The sequence below is a fragment of the Moschus berezovskii genome, chromosome 15 (assembly GCF_049115385.1).
Source record: "Moschus berezovskii isolate FMDL1 chromosome 15, NW_MosBer_1.0, whole genome shotgun sequence".
In the NCBI taxonomy this organism is placed as follows: Eukaryota; Metazoa; Chordata; class Mammalia; order Artiodactyla; family Moschidae; genus Moschus; species Moschus berezovskii.
The window spans coordinates 23,553,084-23,571,686 of record NC_142474.1 but is presented as its reverse complement, the minus strand read 5'-3'; the positions used below and the strand labels follow the sequence as shown (position 1 = coordinate 23,571,686).

The following is an 18,603-nucleotide window of genomic DNA, read 5'->3' as shown; positions in this document are numbered from 1 at the left end:
CAACACCACAGTTCAAAAGCATCGATTCTTCGGCGATCAGCCTTCTTCACAGTCCAACTCTCACATCCATACATGACAACAGGAAAAACCATTGCCCTGACTAGACGGACCTTGGTTGGCAAAGTAATGTCTCTGCTTTTTAATATACTATCAAGGTTGGTCATAACTTTCCTTCCAAGGAGCAAGCGTCTTTTAATTTCATGGCTGCAATCAGCATCTGCAGTGATTTTGGAGCCCAAAAAAACAAAGTCTGACACTGTTTCCACTGTTTTTCCATCTATTTCTCATGAAGTGATGGGACCAGATGCCATGATCTTTGTTTTCTGAATGTTGAGCTTCAAGCCAACCTTTTCACTCTCCTCTTTCACTTTCATCAAGAGGCTTTTGAGTTCCTCTTCACTTTCTGCCATAAGGGTAGTGTCATCTTAGCTTCTTAAAAAAAATGAAATGTAATTAACATATAACATTTTATCAGTTTCAAGTAGAAGTGAAGATGTTAGTCGCTCAGCCATGTCTGACTCTTCGTGACCCCATGGACTGTAGCCTGCCAGGCTCCTCTGTCTGTGGAATTTCCCAGGTAAGAACACTGGAGTGGGTTGCCATTTCCTTCCCTAGGGGATCTTCCTGACCCAGGGATCAAACCCAGATCTCCCACAGATTCTTTACTATCTGACCCACCAGGGAATGATTTGATAACTGTATATATCCTCAGAAGTGGAATTGCTGGACTTTATGGTAGTTCTATTTTTAAGTTTTGAGGTACTTCTATATTATTTCTATAGTGACTGAACCAATTTACATTTCCACCAACAGTGTACATAGATTCCCTTTTCTCCTTGCCAACACCTATCTTGTTTTCTTGGTGATAGATATTCTACCAATGTGAGGTGATTTCTCATTGTGCTTTTGATTTGCATTTTCCTAGTGATTAGTGATGTTAAATGCCTTTTCATGTGCCTGTTGGCCATCTGTATGTCTTCTTTGGAAAAATGTCTATTCAGATCCTCTGCCCATTTTTTAATCGATCTTTTTTTTGGCATTGAATTGTCGACTTTACACATGGACATCACCAAATGGTCAGTACCGAAATCAGATTGATTACACCCTTTGTGGCCAAAGATGGAGAAGCTGTATACAGTTAGCAAAAACAAGACCTGGAGCTGGCTGTGGCTCAGATCATCAACTTCTCACAGCAAAATTCAGGCTTCTTAATAAATAGTGGTCCAATATTTCTGCAAGTATTAAGCTGGTTAGAATATTTTCTTTTTGACACTTTTTTTTGAAACTTGACCCATTATTTTTTTGCTGAAATATTTCAGAGTGAAAGTCACTTAGTTGTGTCTGACTCTTTGCAATCCCATGGAATTCTCCAAGCCAGAATACTGCAGTGGGGAACCTTTCCTTTCTCCACGGGATATTCCCAACCCAAGGACTGAACCCAGGTTTCCCACACTGAAGGCAGATTCTTTACCAGCTGAGCCACAATTCGGGTAAATTATAAATATAATATTCCAACATAGCCAACATAATATCATCACATTTAGCAAAATTAATAAAATTTCCATAATATTTAACAATTACTAGTCTATTTTCAAATATCTTTAATTATTCCAAATTCTTTTTTAAACAACTGATTTGTTCACACTAAAATTCACTCCAGAACCAGTCAATTTGAAGCTTTCTCTAAGTTAATATCAATTTTGCTTGACATGGGTGTGTCAAGAAGTGATTTTTTTTTTCTTTTGGCCGTGCAACATGGCTTTTGAGAGCTTATTAAATAGTTCCCCAACCAGGGATCGAACCCAGGCCCTCAGCAGTGAAAGTGCTGAGTCTTAACCACTGGACCCCCAGGGAGTTCTCTGAGGTGATGTTTAATCTTGGAAGATACTGTGCACATGAATTTTTTTGAGAGTTGCCCACACAGGGTAAAAACCATAACAGTCTCTACTTCCTTTTGAATTTTTAAGATTTTCCTTGATCCTAGAGAATTCTTTGGTCAGTATTTTGAAGTCTCGAGATGTACATGAGTCTTACAGAACAATTATGAAAGTTTGATGTTTGTCATTTCCTAGGAGTTCTCTTAAAGTTTAGAAACTTGTGATATTTGGACAGCTAGTAAGAAAATTTGCTTTGTCCACTAGGTGACACTTGAAATCTGGAAGGCCTGAATTTAACATGAATGGAAATCAATGAAAACCAGAGCTTAGCCATTCATGGAGTTTATGATTGAAGAAAAGGGGAAGGATGCATGACTGTAATGGGTTTTTCAAAGTCTGCAGGAATATCAAATGGAGTATTTTAACTGGGAAAAATGCCTAATATCTTCTATTGCCCCTTAGTCTGATATGATGGGTAGATTAAGAACACAATTTTGACTAACCTGAAAATTTATCCATAATTTATGTAGTTTATCAATTTTATTGCTCCAAACATTTTCTAATTTGTTGTTGCTCAGTCGCTCAGTCATGTCTGACTCTTTGCAACCTCGTGAACTGCAGCACACTAGGCTTCCCTGTCCTTCACTGTCTCCTGGAATTTGCACAAACTCATGTCCATTGAATTGGTCATGCCATCCAACCATCTCATCCTCTCCTCCTACTTTCAATCTTTCCCAGCATCAGGGTCTTTTCTAATGAGTCAGGTCTTTGCATCAGGTGGCCGAAGTATTGCAACTTCAGCTTCGGTCCGTCCAGTGAATATTCAGGGTTAATTTCCTTCAGGATTGACAGGTTTGATCTCTTTGCTATCCAAGGGACTCTCAAGAGTCTTCTGCAACACCACAGTTCAAAAACATCAATTCTTCAGCACTCAGCTTTCTTTATGGTCCAACTCTCACATCTGTTCATGACTACTGGAAACACCATAGAAGGAGCTTTGTTTGCAAAATGATGTCTCTGCTTTTTAATATGATGTCTAGGTTTGTCATAGCTTGTCTTCCAAGGAACAAGCATCTTTTAATTTCATGAAGTCACTATCTGCAGTGATTTTGGAGCCCAAGAAAATAAGATTTGTCACTGTTGCCATTTTCCCCCCATCTATTTGCCATGAAGTGGTGGGACAAGAGGTCATAATCTTTGCATTTTGAATGCTGAGTTTTAAGCCAGCTTTTTCACTCTCCTCTTTCACCTTCATCAAGAGGCTCTTTAATTCCTCTTAGCCTTCTGCCATTAGGGTGTTGTTATCTGCATATCTGAAGTTGTTGATAGTTCTCCTGGCAACCTTGATTCCAGCTTGAGCTTCATATAACCTGGCATTTTGCATGATGTATTCTGCATACAAGTTAAATAAGCAGGGTGACAATATACAGCCTTGATGTACTCTTTTCCCAATTTGGAACCAGTCTGTTGTTCCATATCTGGTTCTAACTGTTGCTTCTTGACCTGCATACAGGTTTTGAAGGAGGCAGATAAGGTGGTCTGGTATTCCTATCTCTTTTCCACAGTTTGTTGTGATCCACACAGTCAAAGGCTTTAGTGTAGTCAATGAAGCAGAAGTAGATGTTTTTCTGGAATTCCCTTGCTTTTTCTAGGATCCAACAGATGTTGGCAATTTGATCTCCTGGTTCCTCTGCCTTTTCTAAATCCAGCTTGTACCTGTAACTATTGTTTTATACTTAAAAAATCAGGAGTAACTCTAACTGAGGTAAGTATTTTGTTGAGCCCGTCCCTACGTACACAATTTTCTCTCAATGGATAGCTTTTCAAGATAACATATTTACACTAAAATTATTTATTAAAAATAATAATTTTATTATTTTTGACTGCGTTAGATCTTTATTGCTGTGTGGACTTTCTCTAGTTGCAGAGGTTGGGGGCTACTCTCTAGTTGTGATGTGCAAGCTTCTTATCGCAATGGCTTCTCTTGTTGTGGAGCACGAGTTCTAGAGTGCACAGGCTTCAGTAGTTGTCGCACACATGGGGCTTAGCTACCCCATGGCATATGTAATCTTCCCTGATCAGGTATTGAACATGTGTCCCCTGCACTGGCAGGAGGATTCTTAACCACTGGACCACCAAGGAAGTACTGAAATTATTTTTATAGAAAAAATTTTTTCTTCATTTTTCTGGACATCTGAAGGTATATGTGGTCCTTCTGGGATTACAAGCTTTCCTCTCTTGTATCCAGTTGTAATTTGGCCTACAGATAACTCTGATCTCTTTGGAGATCAAAGAATGAAATGTATCTCTGATTTAGATTTTAAAACCTTAGGAAACTCTCCAGAAAAATCCCCAAACTGAGTTATCACAGGATTTATTTTCTAGACTAGAAGATATTGATTATCCTCTGTGAATAGAGTCTCAGTTTAGGTTTGGAAACTTGTGAAAAATATTGTCCTTTCTGACAGTACATGCTTTTTTTTCACTATCACTTGGACCAGTCATGAAGCTTTTCTAGATCATTGTAAGGAATGCTGACATCTTGGTATGAAATTTAATGTTATATTAATTTCCTATTGCTGCTGTTACAAGTTACAAAAGAAAATTAGTGGCTTAAAGCAACAGAAGTTTATCATCTTATTGTTGTGAAGGTTATAAATCCCAAATGAATCTCACTGGGTTTAAAAGCAAGTTGTCAGCAGGGCTGTATTCCCTTTGGGGAGCCTAGGAGAAAATCTTTCCTTGCTTTTCCAGCTTCTAAAGGATTGAATATTTGGACTCATGGACCTTTCCTCCATCTTCAAATCTAGTCAGGTGACATTGTCAAGCTTTTCCTGACACTGATAGCCTACCTCCCCAATGATCCTTATTATTACACTGGACCCATCCAGATAATCTAAGACAATCTCTTTATTTTAAGGTCAGTTCAATAGCAGCCTTAATACCATCAACAGCCTTAATCCTCCCTTGCCATGTAACTTCACGCATTCATGGATTCTGGGTATTAGAATGTGAACATCTTTAGGGGACCATTATTCCACCTACCTTAAATATAAATATCAACACACTTTGATTTTTCTACATTTAGAACTGGCTCAGAATTGAGCCAAAACAAATATAACTTATTTGTTTTTACTGTTGTAAACTTTTTATTGTTGAGGGAGGAAAACAATATTTAATTGAGCTTAACTTGGGTTTTGATACATAGAGGCTGAAACATCTGGCATATCATTTGTTGATTGACAGGTCTGCTTTCTTCATGTTTTTATTTAACTAGAGTCCAAAATACAGAATTATTTAGAGAAACTAGCCCTGGGCACAGCCTACCTATCATGGACCTGTATGTGATTTTTCTCTTCAAATCATACCATAAACAAAGTCAATCTGAGTCACCCAAGACTAATCTATGATCTTTTTCTTTACTCTGGCAACTTTCATCAGCCAGAGAGTAAGTGTCAGGCAGACATGGGCAGACACACACACATACATACCTCATCTCATCTGGAGAAAATTCTTTCTTTGTCATGCTATAGAATTCTGCATCAAGGCCAAGGTGCTATCTTTTCTATTTTAGATCCACTTATCATGGTATTACTTAACTATCAATAAGAAAAACAAATCAAACCTTTGATTCATTTTGATTTTATGAAATAACCCAAAACCATGACACTGTGTATTTAAAATAGTTTAATCCTTCAATAGCGCTGGACAGAAGGAGAGCAATAGTTAAATGGCATGTGTGTGTGCACAGTCACTTCAGTTGTGTCCGACTCTGTGTGATCCTGTGGATTAGAGCCTGCCAGCCTCCTCTGTTTGGAAAGATAACATCTTAAGTAGGATTCAGAGAATATTTCTGAGTAATGAAACACATTAAAGGTCATTTATAAGTAAGGTATTAAAAGCAATTTATACTGCTACAGATTACAATGTGAGCTACAGTAAATGTGAATGGGTGATTTTTTTTTAACTGGTCATAACTAGAAAGCAACATTTCATTATCCATTCCAGCCTACTCAAAGGGAAAATCTATTGTTTAGCCACAAGGGACCTTGAAAATGAGGAGACTATGGACTTTTTGTGCCTAGCCAAGATTGCATGAAGCCTCTTGGATATTAAAGAGTTGACACAGCTGAACAGATCAACAGACTTAGGAATCTGTTGAAGTAGGTAGGTGATACCATATTCAGGAAATAGTAATGTCATCTTTGGAAATCATAAATGTTAATTCTCTCAATACAGATTTTTCTCTGAAGACAGGTTCCTCTCTGAGTTGTGAGTAGGATATAAGGAGATGGATGGGGGAAGGATGTCCCGCCAAGTGCATTACCAATAAGTTTTGTGAACAAAGCAACATCTTGTATTTGAATGTTTTGTCTTCAGTCTTCCAAAGATTGACTCAAAGAAGGCAACCAGAGAGGTAGGTTAGCATAGGTTAGCACAATGGCTAAGACCTTTACTTTAAGATTTACGCAGACCTGTGTTGATCCTAGCCTATTCCTCACTAGTTGTGTGACATTGGCCACATTACCAATTCCCTAAATTGTGGCTTAACAATTTTAAAAAGCAATGTTAATATTAATTCCTACTTCATAGTGTTCTTGCGAGGATAAAAGTAAGTAATGCACATAATATGCATTTGTCATCTATGCATTTGTAGAGGTGGGCTACAGTCCTTAGGTTGGTCCTTCAAAGTTGGTCACGACTGAAGCAACTTACCATATATATATGCAGACACACATTAAGGGGGTTTGTACTTCTTAAACCCTCCAGGGACTTCTCTGAAGTCCAGGGAGGAGCCTGGTAGGCTGCAGTCCGGGGGTCGCTAAGGGTCGGACACGACTGAGCGACTTCACTTTCACTTTTCACTTTCACACATTGGAGAAGGAAATGGCAACCCACTCCAGTGTTCTTGCCTGGAGAGTCCCAGGGACGGGGGAGCCTGGTGGGCTTCCGTCTATGGGGTCGCACAGAGTCGGACACGACTGAAGTGACTTAGCAGCAGCAGCAGCTCCCAATAAGGCGGCGTGGGTTCCATCCCTGGTCAGGGAACTAAGATCCCACATGCTGTGTGGTATAACCAGAAAATAAAAGAGGTGGAGCTGAGAAATGAGCTGAGACCAAGTGGGATACCAGTGGGGCAAGCGCAAATCTGGTGGGGCCCTTGATCAATTCTCACTGCTCATCTTGACATATGAGCAATATTTGACAATCTTTCCTCCCTGACAAACTTAATTCACTCTGGTTACTGGTAAACATAATAAGCTATGTGCTGTGCTGTGCTTGGTCGCTCAGTCATGTCCAAACCTTTGTGACCCCATGGACTGTAGCCCGCCAGGCTCCTCTGCCCATGGGGATTCTCCAGGCAAGAATACTGGAGTGGGTAGCCATGCCCTCCTCCAGGGGATCTTCCCAACCCAGAGATTGAACTGGGGTCTCCTGCACTGTAGGTAGATTCTTTACCAGCTGAGCTACCAGGGAAAATCACACTAAGCTATAGGTAATACTTATTCTTAACCCTGATCCTAACTTTGTGCTATTATACTAGTCTTATCAGTGTGGGAGACCCGGGTTCTATCCCTGGGTCGGGAAGATCCCCTGGAGAAGGAAACGGTAACCCACTCCAGTATTCGGCCTGGGGAACCCCATGGACGGAGAAGCCTGGTAGGCTACAGTCCACGGGGTCGCAAAGAGTCGGACACAACTGAGCGACGGAACGGAACGGAACAGAACAGAATCATCTTCAACATATATTTATATCACCTTCACAAATTCAAAAATTCTTCCAGGTACTGTCATAGATATTTGGATGGGCCCTAATTACTATAAATTCAAGCTTCTGGTGTTCACAAATTATAAAGCAAGGTAAGCAACTTTCTTTAGGAAATTTCTAAAATAACTTTATTACTGTCTTGGGGGTATTTTATTTAGAAATGATTTTTCAGTACTTTGAAATCATCTTGTAATTATATACTGAAAATATACTTGGAGTTTTGTGCTGTGTATTGAGAGCTCCAAACTGAACTAGACCAGTGACCTGTGTTTAAGGGGTTCATGTGCGTGCATGCTCAGTAGCTCAGTTGTGTCTGACTGCAATTCCATGGACTGTAGTCCTCTGTCCATGGGATTTTCCTGGCAAGAATACTAGAGGAGGTTGCCATGCCCTCCTTCAGGGGCTCTTCCCTACCCAGGGATCAAACCCGAATCTCCTGCATTGCAGGTGGATTCTCTATTGTTGAGCCACCGAGGAAGCCCCTAAAGTGGCTCATATTCATAGATTATTGCAAATAACTGGAACATGACATGGTGTGACCAGCAACAAAAATACTTACAAAACATAGTGGTGGCACAAAAAGGGAGTTTGCAGCTCTATTTCATTGGGCTGGGGAAACTTTCACAGATGTAGAGATAATTGAACTTGGTTTTAAAGGAAAATTAGGAGCTCAACAGGGACAATTAGGTAGATGAGATAGGGTAATATTTGTAAAGAAAGATTTAAATGTGCTGGAATCAAATATCAACAATCTCAAATATGCAGATGACACCACTCCTAATGGCAGAAAGTGAAGAGGAATTTAAAGAGCCTCTTGATGAGGGTGAAAATAGCTGGCTTGAAACTCAGCATTTAAAATACTAAGATCATGGCATATAGTCTCATCACTTCATGGCAAATAGATGGTGAACAAGTGGAAACAGTGGCAGATTTTATTTTCTTGGGCTCCAAAATTACTGCAGATGGAGACTGCAGCCGCGAATTTAAAAGATGCTTGCCTCTTGGAAGAAAAACTATGACAAACCTAGACAGAGTTTTAGAAAGCAGAGACATCACTTTGCTGACAAAGGTCTGAATAGTCAAAGCTGTGGTTTTTCCAGTAGTCATGTACAGATGTGAGAGTTGGACCGGAAAGAAGGCTGAGTTGCTGAAGAATTGGTGCTTTTGAACTGTGGTGTTGGAGAAGACTCTTGAGAGTCCCTTGGACAGCAAGGAAATCAAGCCAGTCAATCCTAAAGGAAATCAACCTTGACTATTCATTAGAAGGACTGATGCTGAAGCTGAAGCTCCAATACTTTGGCCACTTGATGTGAAGAGCTGACTCACTGGAAAAGACCCTGATGCTGGAAAAAATTGAGGGCGGGAGAAAAAGGGAGTGACAGAGGATGAGATGGTTGGATGGCATCACTGACTCAATGGACGTGAGTTTGAGTAAACTTCAGGAGAGAGTGAAGGACAGAGAAGCCTGGAGTGCTGCAGTTCGTGGGGTTGCAAAGAGTAGGACACAGCATAGCAACTGAACTACAACAGGTTATGGAAGTAACAAGTTGAGTAGGGGCTCCAACACTAATTTGGCAGAAATGTAACTGGTTCCATTAAAAAGCCCAAGAGAGGAGATTGAGAACCAGTTCAGAGTGAGTTGAACACTGTACTAAAGAGACTTGATCTTTGAAAGATTTTAGTTGTGGAATTGAGTTTTGTTGTTGTTTTAGTTGCTAAGTTGTGTCCAACTTTTTTGGGACCCCATGGACTGTAGCCCACCAGACTCCTCTGTCCTTCAGATTTCCCAAGCAAGAATACTGGAGTGAGTTTCCATTTCCTTCTCCAGGGGATCTTCCTGACCCAGGAATTGAATCCACATCTCCTGCATTGGCCAGTGTTTTTTTTTTTTTTTTCCCCAACCACTGATCCACCAGGGAAGCCCTGGAATTGAGCTTTACTGGATGGGTAAGACATTATGGGAAACTGAAATAACATCAATGTATCTAGTCAAGCCTAAAAGCAATCTTTCTCTTAGAGAATTTTCTGAAAGTTTCCTACATTAAAAAAACTGTTCCCTTGTGGTTCAATGGTTAAGAACCCACTTGCCAATGCAGGGGACAGGGGTTTGATCCCTGCTCCAGGAAGATTCCACATAAACCATGGCGCAACTAAGCTTGTGTGCCACACCTGCTGAGCCTGTACCCTATGGTCCTTGTGCCAAAACTACTGAAGCCTTCACGCTCTAGAGCCTGTGCCCCACAACAAGAGAAGCCATCACAATGTGAATCCTGTGCACCGCAACTAGAAATCATCACCCCTTACCCCTCACCCCTCATTGCCTGCAAGCAGCAATGAAGAACCAGCACAGCCAAAAATAAATAAATGAATACAATTATTATTGCACATGCTTCTGTGTTTACCTGAATTAGTTAATGATTCAATTTCCCAGATGAATTACCTTTGTGAGTGAAAGGTGGGACTAGGTGGATGGGACATTGGAAGAGAAGGAATGAATTAGAACTGACCCACACAAACCAAAACGTATGGCCAACCCACTTTGACCCAAGTGGGCTGATGGCCCAGGTGGAGAAATCACTGTTCTGGCTCTCTGGGATCTCATGTCCTGAGGAAGGGGAACTAAATGTGATGTGATGAAATATGTGGTGACTGTGAACTCCATATTTGGGAATGAAAGTGGGGGTGGACTTGAATTTCATCTTCTTCCATGTGGGTTAAAATGAGAGCTCAGAACGCTAATAGTATCCAAAGCTGTGTCTCATCTCGAAAGACTCTCTGTGTGACACAGATCACTGGACAAAGAAATTCTGCTGCCTAGTTGTCCTGAGAAGTCTGTAAACATGAAGCTGCTTCTGGTCCTCATTATCCTGCTGTTTGAGGTATTTGAAGGTAACTTGTCCAAATGCACCATGAAATTCGAGGAAATATTACTATTCACAGGACTAGGGGCAGGGCCTTCAAGATGGTTGATATCTTTCTGAGATCATCAAAAGGACCCACTGCCCTGGGTGCCTGACTTGAGTCTGTCTTAGAAGATAGGTTCCAGGAAGGTAAGAAATTGGGGCTGAACTCTCAGAAGTCCTCTCCTTCCATCATCTAGCATTATCTTTACGTAGTGAAAACATAGTTTTCACCCAGGAATCTGGCCATCTCTTTTTCCATTTAAATTCATTTTCAGCCTATATTGCAACAGTAATGTGAACAGTAGAAGCTGCGGAGTCCTGTAGATGTGAGGTTGAAATACATCTTCCTCATTGCCTAGTTGTGTGACAAGAGCTAATTATTCCCTTTGAAAATCAGTTTTCTCATCTATCACGTAAGGATAATGACTCAGTTCTACAATGATTGTATTTATGCAAGGACTACATGAGCTTACTAAAGTGCAGCACCGAATTCATGGTAGGGGTTCTGACTGTGAGAATTCTCTTCCTTGCTGTTGTAGGAAGGTAGGTTGTCTTTTTGTGGCCCTATAAATGTCCTTTTAACCTTCAAAGATGATCCTGGTTCTGGAATTTAGAATATGGAGAATCATATCTTTGTTTTCATCTTTATAAGGGCACAGAAAGAATTGGAAAAGGAGCTTTACAACCTCCATGCAATACTCTGAATAGGTGACACTTTGAATGTGTGGGAAAACAGGCAAACATGGAATTGAATTTGATCCGTTGACAACGTATTTATCTGAGATCAAAAGGAAGATGGGAGCAGAGAGCAAGAGCGAGCAAGCGAGAGAGAGAGAGAGAGAGAGAGAGAAAGGAGGAGGGAGGAGGAGCCAAGCTGTGAAAAGAGTGGAGTATCAGCCAAGGGAGACTTCTGCTGCCCATATCAATGAGTGTGATACCTAACTACACTGTTAACTTTGAAAGTTCTATCTGTGATGTTCTTTTAAAGGTTAGTTGGACTCTGAATTGTGTCCTGGTGACAAGTTGATAATGTCTAGGGCTGATGGGGTGCTGACTCTGAATATTGGCTAGGAACCTGGGATTTTACGTGTCTGAATTTGGGATGACTTTCAAGGAGGAGACTCTGAGTTTTCTCACATCATAAGGTTCACTTTGGGACCACAGGAGGCCACAGCTTGTGGGGAACCACATAACTCTGCTTCTCTGCCTCAGGAACTAATCTGGTTCATTTCTGTTTCCTGTGCACAGACACAGCACGGTCCAGAAAATGCTTCAGTACCATAGAAGGTTACTGCAAGAAGAGATGCATGTTGGGGGAAATATATGACAAAACATGTACAAAAGGAAAACTATGTTGCATCAATGAAAGCAAAAAGAAAACACATCAGCAAGCCATACAACAACCTGAACCTTCGAGCAAGCCTGATTTGAAGTTGGACTATGTTATCTTACCCACTGTCACACTTGGCACAATTCCACAATAAACCAAGTGCCGTTCCACTGGTCTCCTCTCTTCTTCTTAAATCAAAAGTGCCACCTAATCCGATGGGGAGGGGCAAGAAATTGATCTACTTCTTTTGTGAACTTGATTTTCCACGTAATAAAGTCTGATACTTTCCCCTGGATTTATTTGTTCATGTATTCACTCATTTCGTTTAACACTCCAAACTTAAATGAATATTTTTCATGTTTTGGGCATTATGCTAGCAACATGGCTGATACAGATGTGAGGTGAACATATTGGTAGAAGTGGCAGTTAGTCTCTCCATTTTCTATGTGAGGTAGTATTTCATAGCACTTCAGGTATTACTGCTCTTTTTAATGAAATTTCTTAGGTCTACACAGATCTGAATGTCTCAATTTTGGGAATGAATACAGAGAGTTTGACTAGCAACCAAAAATTTATTAGGAAAAGGCAAAGGAAAAGGTTTGAATATTTTCACAAATAGTTTTTGGGGCAGGTGTAATGGGCAGTGATAACAGCTAATGATAATTCCAACACATCATTTGAAGCTCATTTAATGTTCATGTTCCATCTCCCTTTTTAGTAGCAATTTGAACATCCAGTTGACACAACTGGGAAAATATTACTCTTAGGATATCTGAAAGAATTGCATAGTCTGTTTGTTTCAATAGTGTGAAATTTATGAACTTTTAGCTATTTGGATGAATGACGCCTGCAGTTCTAATGGAAAATACTGTGACTATAGTTGACAATACTGTACTGTATAATTGAAGTTTGCTGAGAGTGGAACTTGTATTCTCACCAAAACAAACAAAAGAACATGAAGGTGATGGATATATTAACTAACTAGGTGGGAGATTCTTTTCATAATGTATGCATATATCAAATCATCACGATGTACACTTTAAATGTCTTACAATTTTATGTCAATTATACCTCAATAAAGCTGAAATTAAAAACTGTAAAAAAGGAATGAAATTTAAAGCCTTATAAATTGAGAAGGACATATTTTAAAAGCTCTTCATGAACTAGGTAAAATTTTTAGTAAATCATGCCTGTAGGAATTGGCAACCCACTCCAGTGCTCTTGCCTGGAGAATCCCAGGGACGGCGGAGCCTGGTGGGCTGCTGTCTATGCGGTCGCACAGAGTCGGACACGACTGAAGTGACTTAGCAGCAGCAGCAGCAGCCTGTAGGAAATGCTCTCTAAATGAACAAAACTGAACTTTTTGTGGTTGCTTGGTTGAAGTATTAGTCATAAGCAGCTTTCATGAAGCTAACATTTACTCATCTTGGATAAAGAAATCAATGAGCCTTATCTTTCCATGTGCGTCCATGATAAGTCACTTCAGTTGTGTCCAATTCTTTGCAACCCTATGGAATCTTCTGTCCATGGGATTCTCCAGGCAAGAATACTGGAGTGAGTTTCTGTGCCCTCCTCCAGGGGATCTTCTTGACCCAGGGATTGAATCCATGTCTCTTATGTCTCCTGTATTGGCAGGTGGGGTTTGTTTTGTTTTGTTAACCACTAATGCCACCTGTATACTGTCACTCTGCTTATTTAACTTATATGCAGAGTAGGTCATGTGAAATGCCAAGCTGGATGAGTTAGGATTGCCAGAAGAAATATCAACAAACTCAGATATGCAGATGATACCACCCTAATGGCAGAAAACAAAGAGGAACTGAAGAAACTCTTCATGAAACCGAAAGAGGAGAATAAAAAAGCTGGCTTAAAACTCAACATTCAAAAAACTAAGATCATGGCATCTGGTCCCATCACTTCATGGCAAATAGATGGGAAAAAATGGATACAGTGGCAGATTTTATTTCCTTGGGCTCCAAAATTCACTGCAGATGGTGACTGCCACTGTGAAACTAAAAGATGCTTGCTCCTTGGAAGAAAAGCTATGACAAATCTAGATGGTGTATTCAAAAGCAGAGACATCACTTTGCTGACAAATGTCCATACAGTCAAAGCTATGGTTTTTCCAGTAGTCAGGTACAGATGTGACAGTTGGACCAGAAAGAAGGTTGAGTTGCTGAAGAAATGATGCTTTTGAACTGTGGTGTTGGAGAAGACTTTTGAGAGTCCCTTGGACAGCAAGGAAATCAAGCCAGTCAATCCTAAAGGAAATCAACCCTGACTATTCATTAGAAGGACTGATGCTGAAGCTGAAGCTCCAGTACTTTGTGTGATCTTATGGATTGTAGCCTCCTAGGCTCCTCTGTCCATGGGATTCTCCAGGCAAGAATACTGGAATGGATTGCCATGTCCTCCTCCAGGGGATCTTCCCAACCCAGGAATCGATCCGGGTCTCCTGCATTGCAGGCAGATTCTTTACCATCTGAGCCAGTAGGGAAGCCATACTTAACATTTACCTACCCTGTTAAAAATACGTATGTGCGTTTATTATAATGTCACACAAATGTGCAGTATACTATTGTATAGGTACAATATCACACAGAAGATGTTTACAACTGATTCATATAATTTAACTGAAACTTTATGCCTATTATTTAGTAACTCATTTACTCTCTCCTCAGCTCTTTTTAGAGCTTCCCTGGTAGCTCAGTTGGTAAAGAATCCACCTATAATGTGGGAGACCTGGGTTCGATCCCTGGGTTGGGAAGATTCCCATGGTTGGAGGAGGACATGGCAACTCACTCCAGTATTCTTGCCTGGAGAATCCCCATGGACAGAAGAGCCTGGCAACCTACAGTCCATGAGGTCGCAAAGAGTTGAACAAGACTGAGCGACTAAGCACAGTACAAAACAATGTTACTGTATTTGTAATTACAATTAATTGAGAAAATTTCGTGGTCAGTTATTTGTCCCTATTGTCTTTATGTAATTTAGGTTCTATTTATGTACTCTTATCTAAGAAAAGTGAGAAGGCTTTTAATATAATAATAGACATACACTATCTGCTAAAATTTTGTGGGATATTGTTAATGCTTTGTAGAGAGGGGAATCTATAGCTTTAAATTTCTCATGTATGGAATGAAGAAAGACTAAAAATAAAAGAGATAACACACATCTAACAATGTTAGGAAAAAAGGGCATATTAAAAGTAAAAAAGTAGAAATAAGGCATTGTATTTCACACATGTAAAACGTAGTGAGGTGGATGAACCTAGAGCCTCTTATGCAAAGTGAAGAAGTCAGAAAGTGAAAAACAAGTATCATTTATTAATGTATATATATGAAATCTAGAAAAATAGTACTGATGAACCTAGAAGAGAATGGACTTGTGGACACAAAGGGGCAAGGTGAAGGTAAGATTAATGGAGTACAAGTAGCATTGACATATACACTATCATGTGTAAAATAGATAGATGGTGGGTAGTTGTTATGTAACACAGGGAGCTCAGCCTGGCGCTCTGTGATGACCTGGAGGTGTGGGAGGAGGGGAGGGAAGGGAGGGTCAAGATGGAAGGATTTTATGTATATATATGTATATATAAATACATATATATACATATATGATTATGACTGATTTGTGTTGCTTTATGGTAGAAGCAAACACAGTATTGTAAAACAATTTTCCACAAAATAAAAAATAAAAAACAGGTGATTTTATTGCATGTGAAGTTGTTTGAAAAACAAGTGAAAGTAAGAACATAAGTAAAGACATTGAAGAAGTGGAAACTCAACTAAAATTAATGAAGAAAATTTGTTTAATAAGTGAATAGTGAGACATGAGAAAAGCAAAGACATAAACAATGGTCACAAAGCAGACGTCAATCACCATGTATCTTACAGATGTTAAAAAGAAAAGGAAAGCATTGCAAGTTATTTTAGGCAAATACATTTGAAAATCTTAAAAAATAGGAAAAACAACAAAGCAAAAATACAAAAGCTGACTAAAAGAAATAGAAAATGGGAATTATCCTTTAAGTCATCAAGAAACAACCTACAATTTATACTACTTCCTATACAGAGTTGTGGAGAAGGAAATGGCAACCCACTCCAGTGTTCTTGCCTGGAGAATCCCAGGGACAGGGAGCCTGGTGGGCTGCCGTCTCTGGGGTCGCACAGCGTCGGACATGACTGAAGCGACTTAGCAGCATACAGAGTTGAATCTTAGTTGATTCTATGAAATGTTTAATGAAGGCATAACATGAGAGGCTCTTAGACAAGTAGGAAAAGAGAGATTACTGTCAGATTGATTTTGTGTTTAGTTTTTTAATTGAAATACACTTTGAATTTTAGACCAATTTTCTATTTATAGAAAAGTAACGCAAAGAGAGTATAGGGAGCTTCTGGATATTCCTCGCCCGGGTCTCCCTGTTGTTAACATCTTACACGACCCTGATGCGTTTGTCACAGTTAAGTGCCTTGACTAAGCTCTGCTCTTATAACTTCAGTGGTTTTTCTTTAACGTTCTTTTCTCTTTTAGGCCCACACAGGAAATCATGTGACCTTTAGTTGTCGTGTCTCCTTGATCCTCCTCTCGTCTGATACAGTGTCTCAGAAATTTTTTGTTTTTGGTGAATTTCACAGTTTTGAGGAGCACTGGTTGAATATTTTGTAGATTGCCTCTCAGTTTGGGTTTTCCTGATGTTTTTCTCACGGTTAGACCAGAGTTATGGGTTTTTTGGAGGAAGACAGCAAAGGTGAAGTGCCATTTCCATCACATTATATGTTCATGCTCTCATGCTTTTCCCATAAAACCTACAGCATGATTTCATTAGGTATACCCACTGTAAAGTGACTTTTTGCTCCTTTCATTCTCTACACTTTGGAAGCGACTCACTAAAAACAGCCCATATTCAAGGGAGAGGGAGGTGAAGCGCCACCTCCTCAGGGAGGAAGTATTTACATTAATTACTTGAAATTCTTCTGTACAGAAAAATCTGTTTCTTTTCGTCTATTTATTCATACCAGTATGGACTCATGGATGTTAACTTCCGTATTGTATTTATAATCCAATGTTATGTTATTTATTTTTTTACTCAAATTGTCCCAATTTTGGTCATTTAAAACTCTTTCAAAGTGACTCCTATGTCCCATTTACATGCTTCATCCTTCTGATTTTTATAGCATGTCCTTACTTTCTGGCACTCCAAAATACTTTGGGGACATCTTGTATACTCTGTACTCTAGTCCTAGGACAGGAGAGAAGAGGGTAATTGAGAGAACATATACCGCAGATTCATGATGGATATTACAGTGATGAAATAATATAAGAAACAGAGCTGGAAAATAGTGTGGAAAGGAGTTGGAAAGGAAATTTTTCGTGTTCAGTTCAGTCGCTCAGTCGTGTCCAACTCTTTGCGACCCTGTGTACCGCGGCACACCAGGCCTCCCTGTCCATCACCAACTGCCGGAGTCTACACAAACCCATGTCCATCAAATCGGTGAGGCCATTCAACCATCTCATCCTCTGTTGTCCCCTTCTTTTCCTGCCCTCAATCTTTCCCAACATCAGGGTCTTTTCAAATGAGTCAGCTCTTCGCATCAGGTGGCCAGAGTATTGGAGTTTCAGCATCAACATCGGTCCTTCCAATGAACACCCAGGACTGATCTCCTTTAGGATAGACTGGTTGGATCTCCTTGCAGTCCAAGGGACTCTCAAGAGTCTTCTCCAACACCACAGTTCAAAAGCATCAATTCTTTGGCGCTCAGCTTTCTTTATAGTCCAACTCTCACATCCATACATGACTACTCATGTTAATCTTACCCAAAACGTATATCTTTAAGAATTAGGTGGAATGTACAAATGGATTGTCATTATGTCATTTTGCATATCGAGACAGCAGTAAGGTCTCATCAGTTCAGTTGAGTTCAGTTCAGTCGCTCAGTCATGTCCGACTCTCTGCGACCCCATGAATCACAGCATGCCAGGCCTCCCTGTCCATCACCAACTCCCGGAGTTCACTCAAACTCATGTCCATCGAGTCGGTGATGCCATCCAGCCATCTCATTCTCTGTTGTCCCCTTCTCCTCCCGCCCCCAACCTTTCCCAGCATCAGAGTCTTCTCCAGTGAATTCATACAATAGTGCAATTCAGATCAGTTCCTAGGTCCTTTACATTTCCTCTGAATTAGTGAGGGCCCCAGTCACAGAAAGGATGCATTACTAGTGGTAACACATTAAACGACAACAACAACAAAGAAAATAAAAATTTTAGTCTTGGAGTTATATACTTGTGTCTGTCTCCTCCTTACACAGTGAGCGCCATAATAGTGGAATCTTACTCATTTCCATCTTCCCAATTCATTGCTTTTACACACTAAAGAAACTAGACTTACCCATAGTTCAACTTTGGGTACTGTATTCTTAAACCAAACAAAGCACACATATATTCTCCTAAAATGTCCTGTCCTTTCTAATCTCCTTCTATTTGTTGATTTCATGTTGTTCACTCAAATTACCTTCTTTACTAACACTCAGATGTTGAAATCTTACATATTTCACAAGGCACCACTTTAATCCTAAATTCACTCACAAAATCTCTTGAATACTCAGCTTCATATTTCTTCTCCTGAATTACGTGTTTACTTGTCTCCTTCCATTCTTCCATGTTATAGATTTTTTAGTGTATTGATTATATCCCCCTTTCAAGGGTAGGTTCTCTGTTGTC

General features: G+C 40.0%; 1 protein-coding gene across 1 annotated transcript; it reads left to right on the top strand.

Moving 5' to 3' along the window:
• The first annotated feature begins 10,487 nt into the window (after window positions 1-10,487).
• DEFB128 (defensin beta 128) lies at window positions 10,488-12,138 on the top strand. The gene is made up of 2 exons (XM_088844384.1): window positions 10,488-10,536; window positions 11,799-12,138. Exons 1-2 carry the CDS (start codon window positions 10,488-10,490, stop codon window positions 12,032-12,034), a joined length of 285 nt encoding a protein of 94 aa, XP_088700510.1. The 3' UTR covers window positions 12,035-12,138.
• The last annotated feature ends 6,465 nt before the right edge of the window (window positions 12,139-18,603 follow it).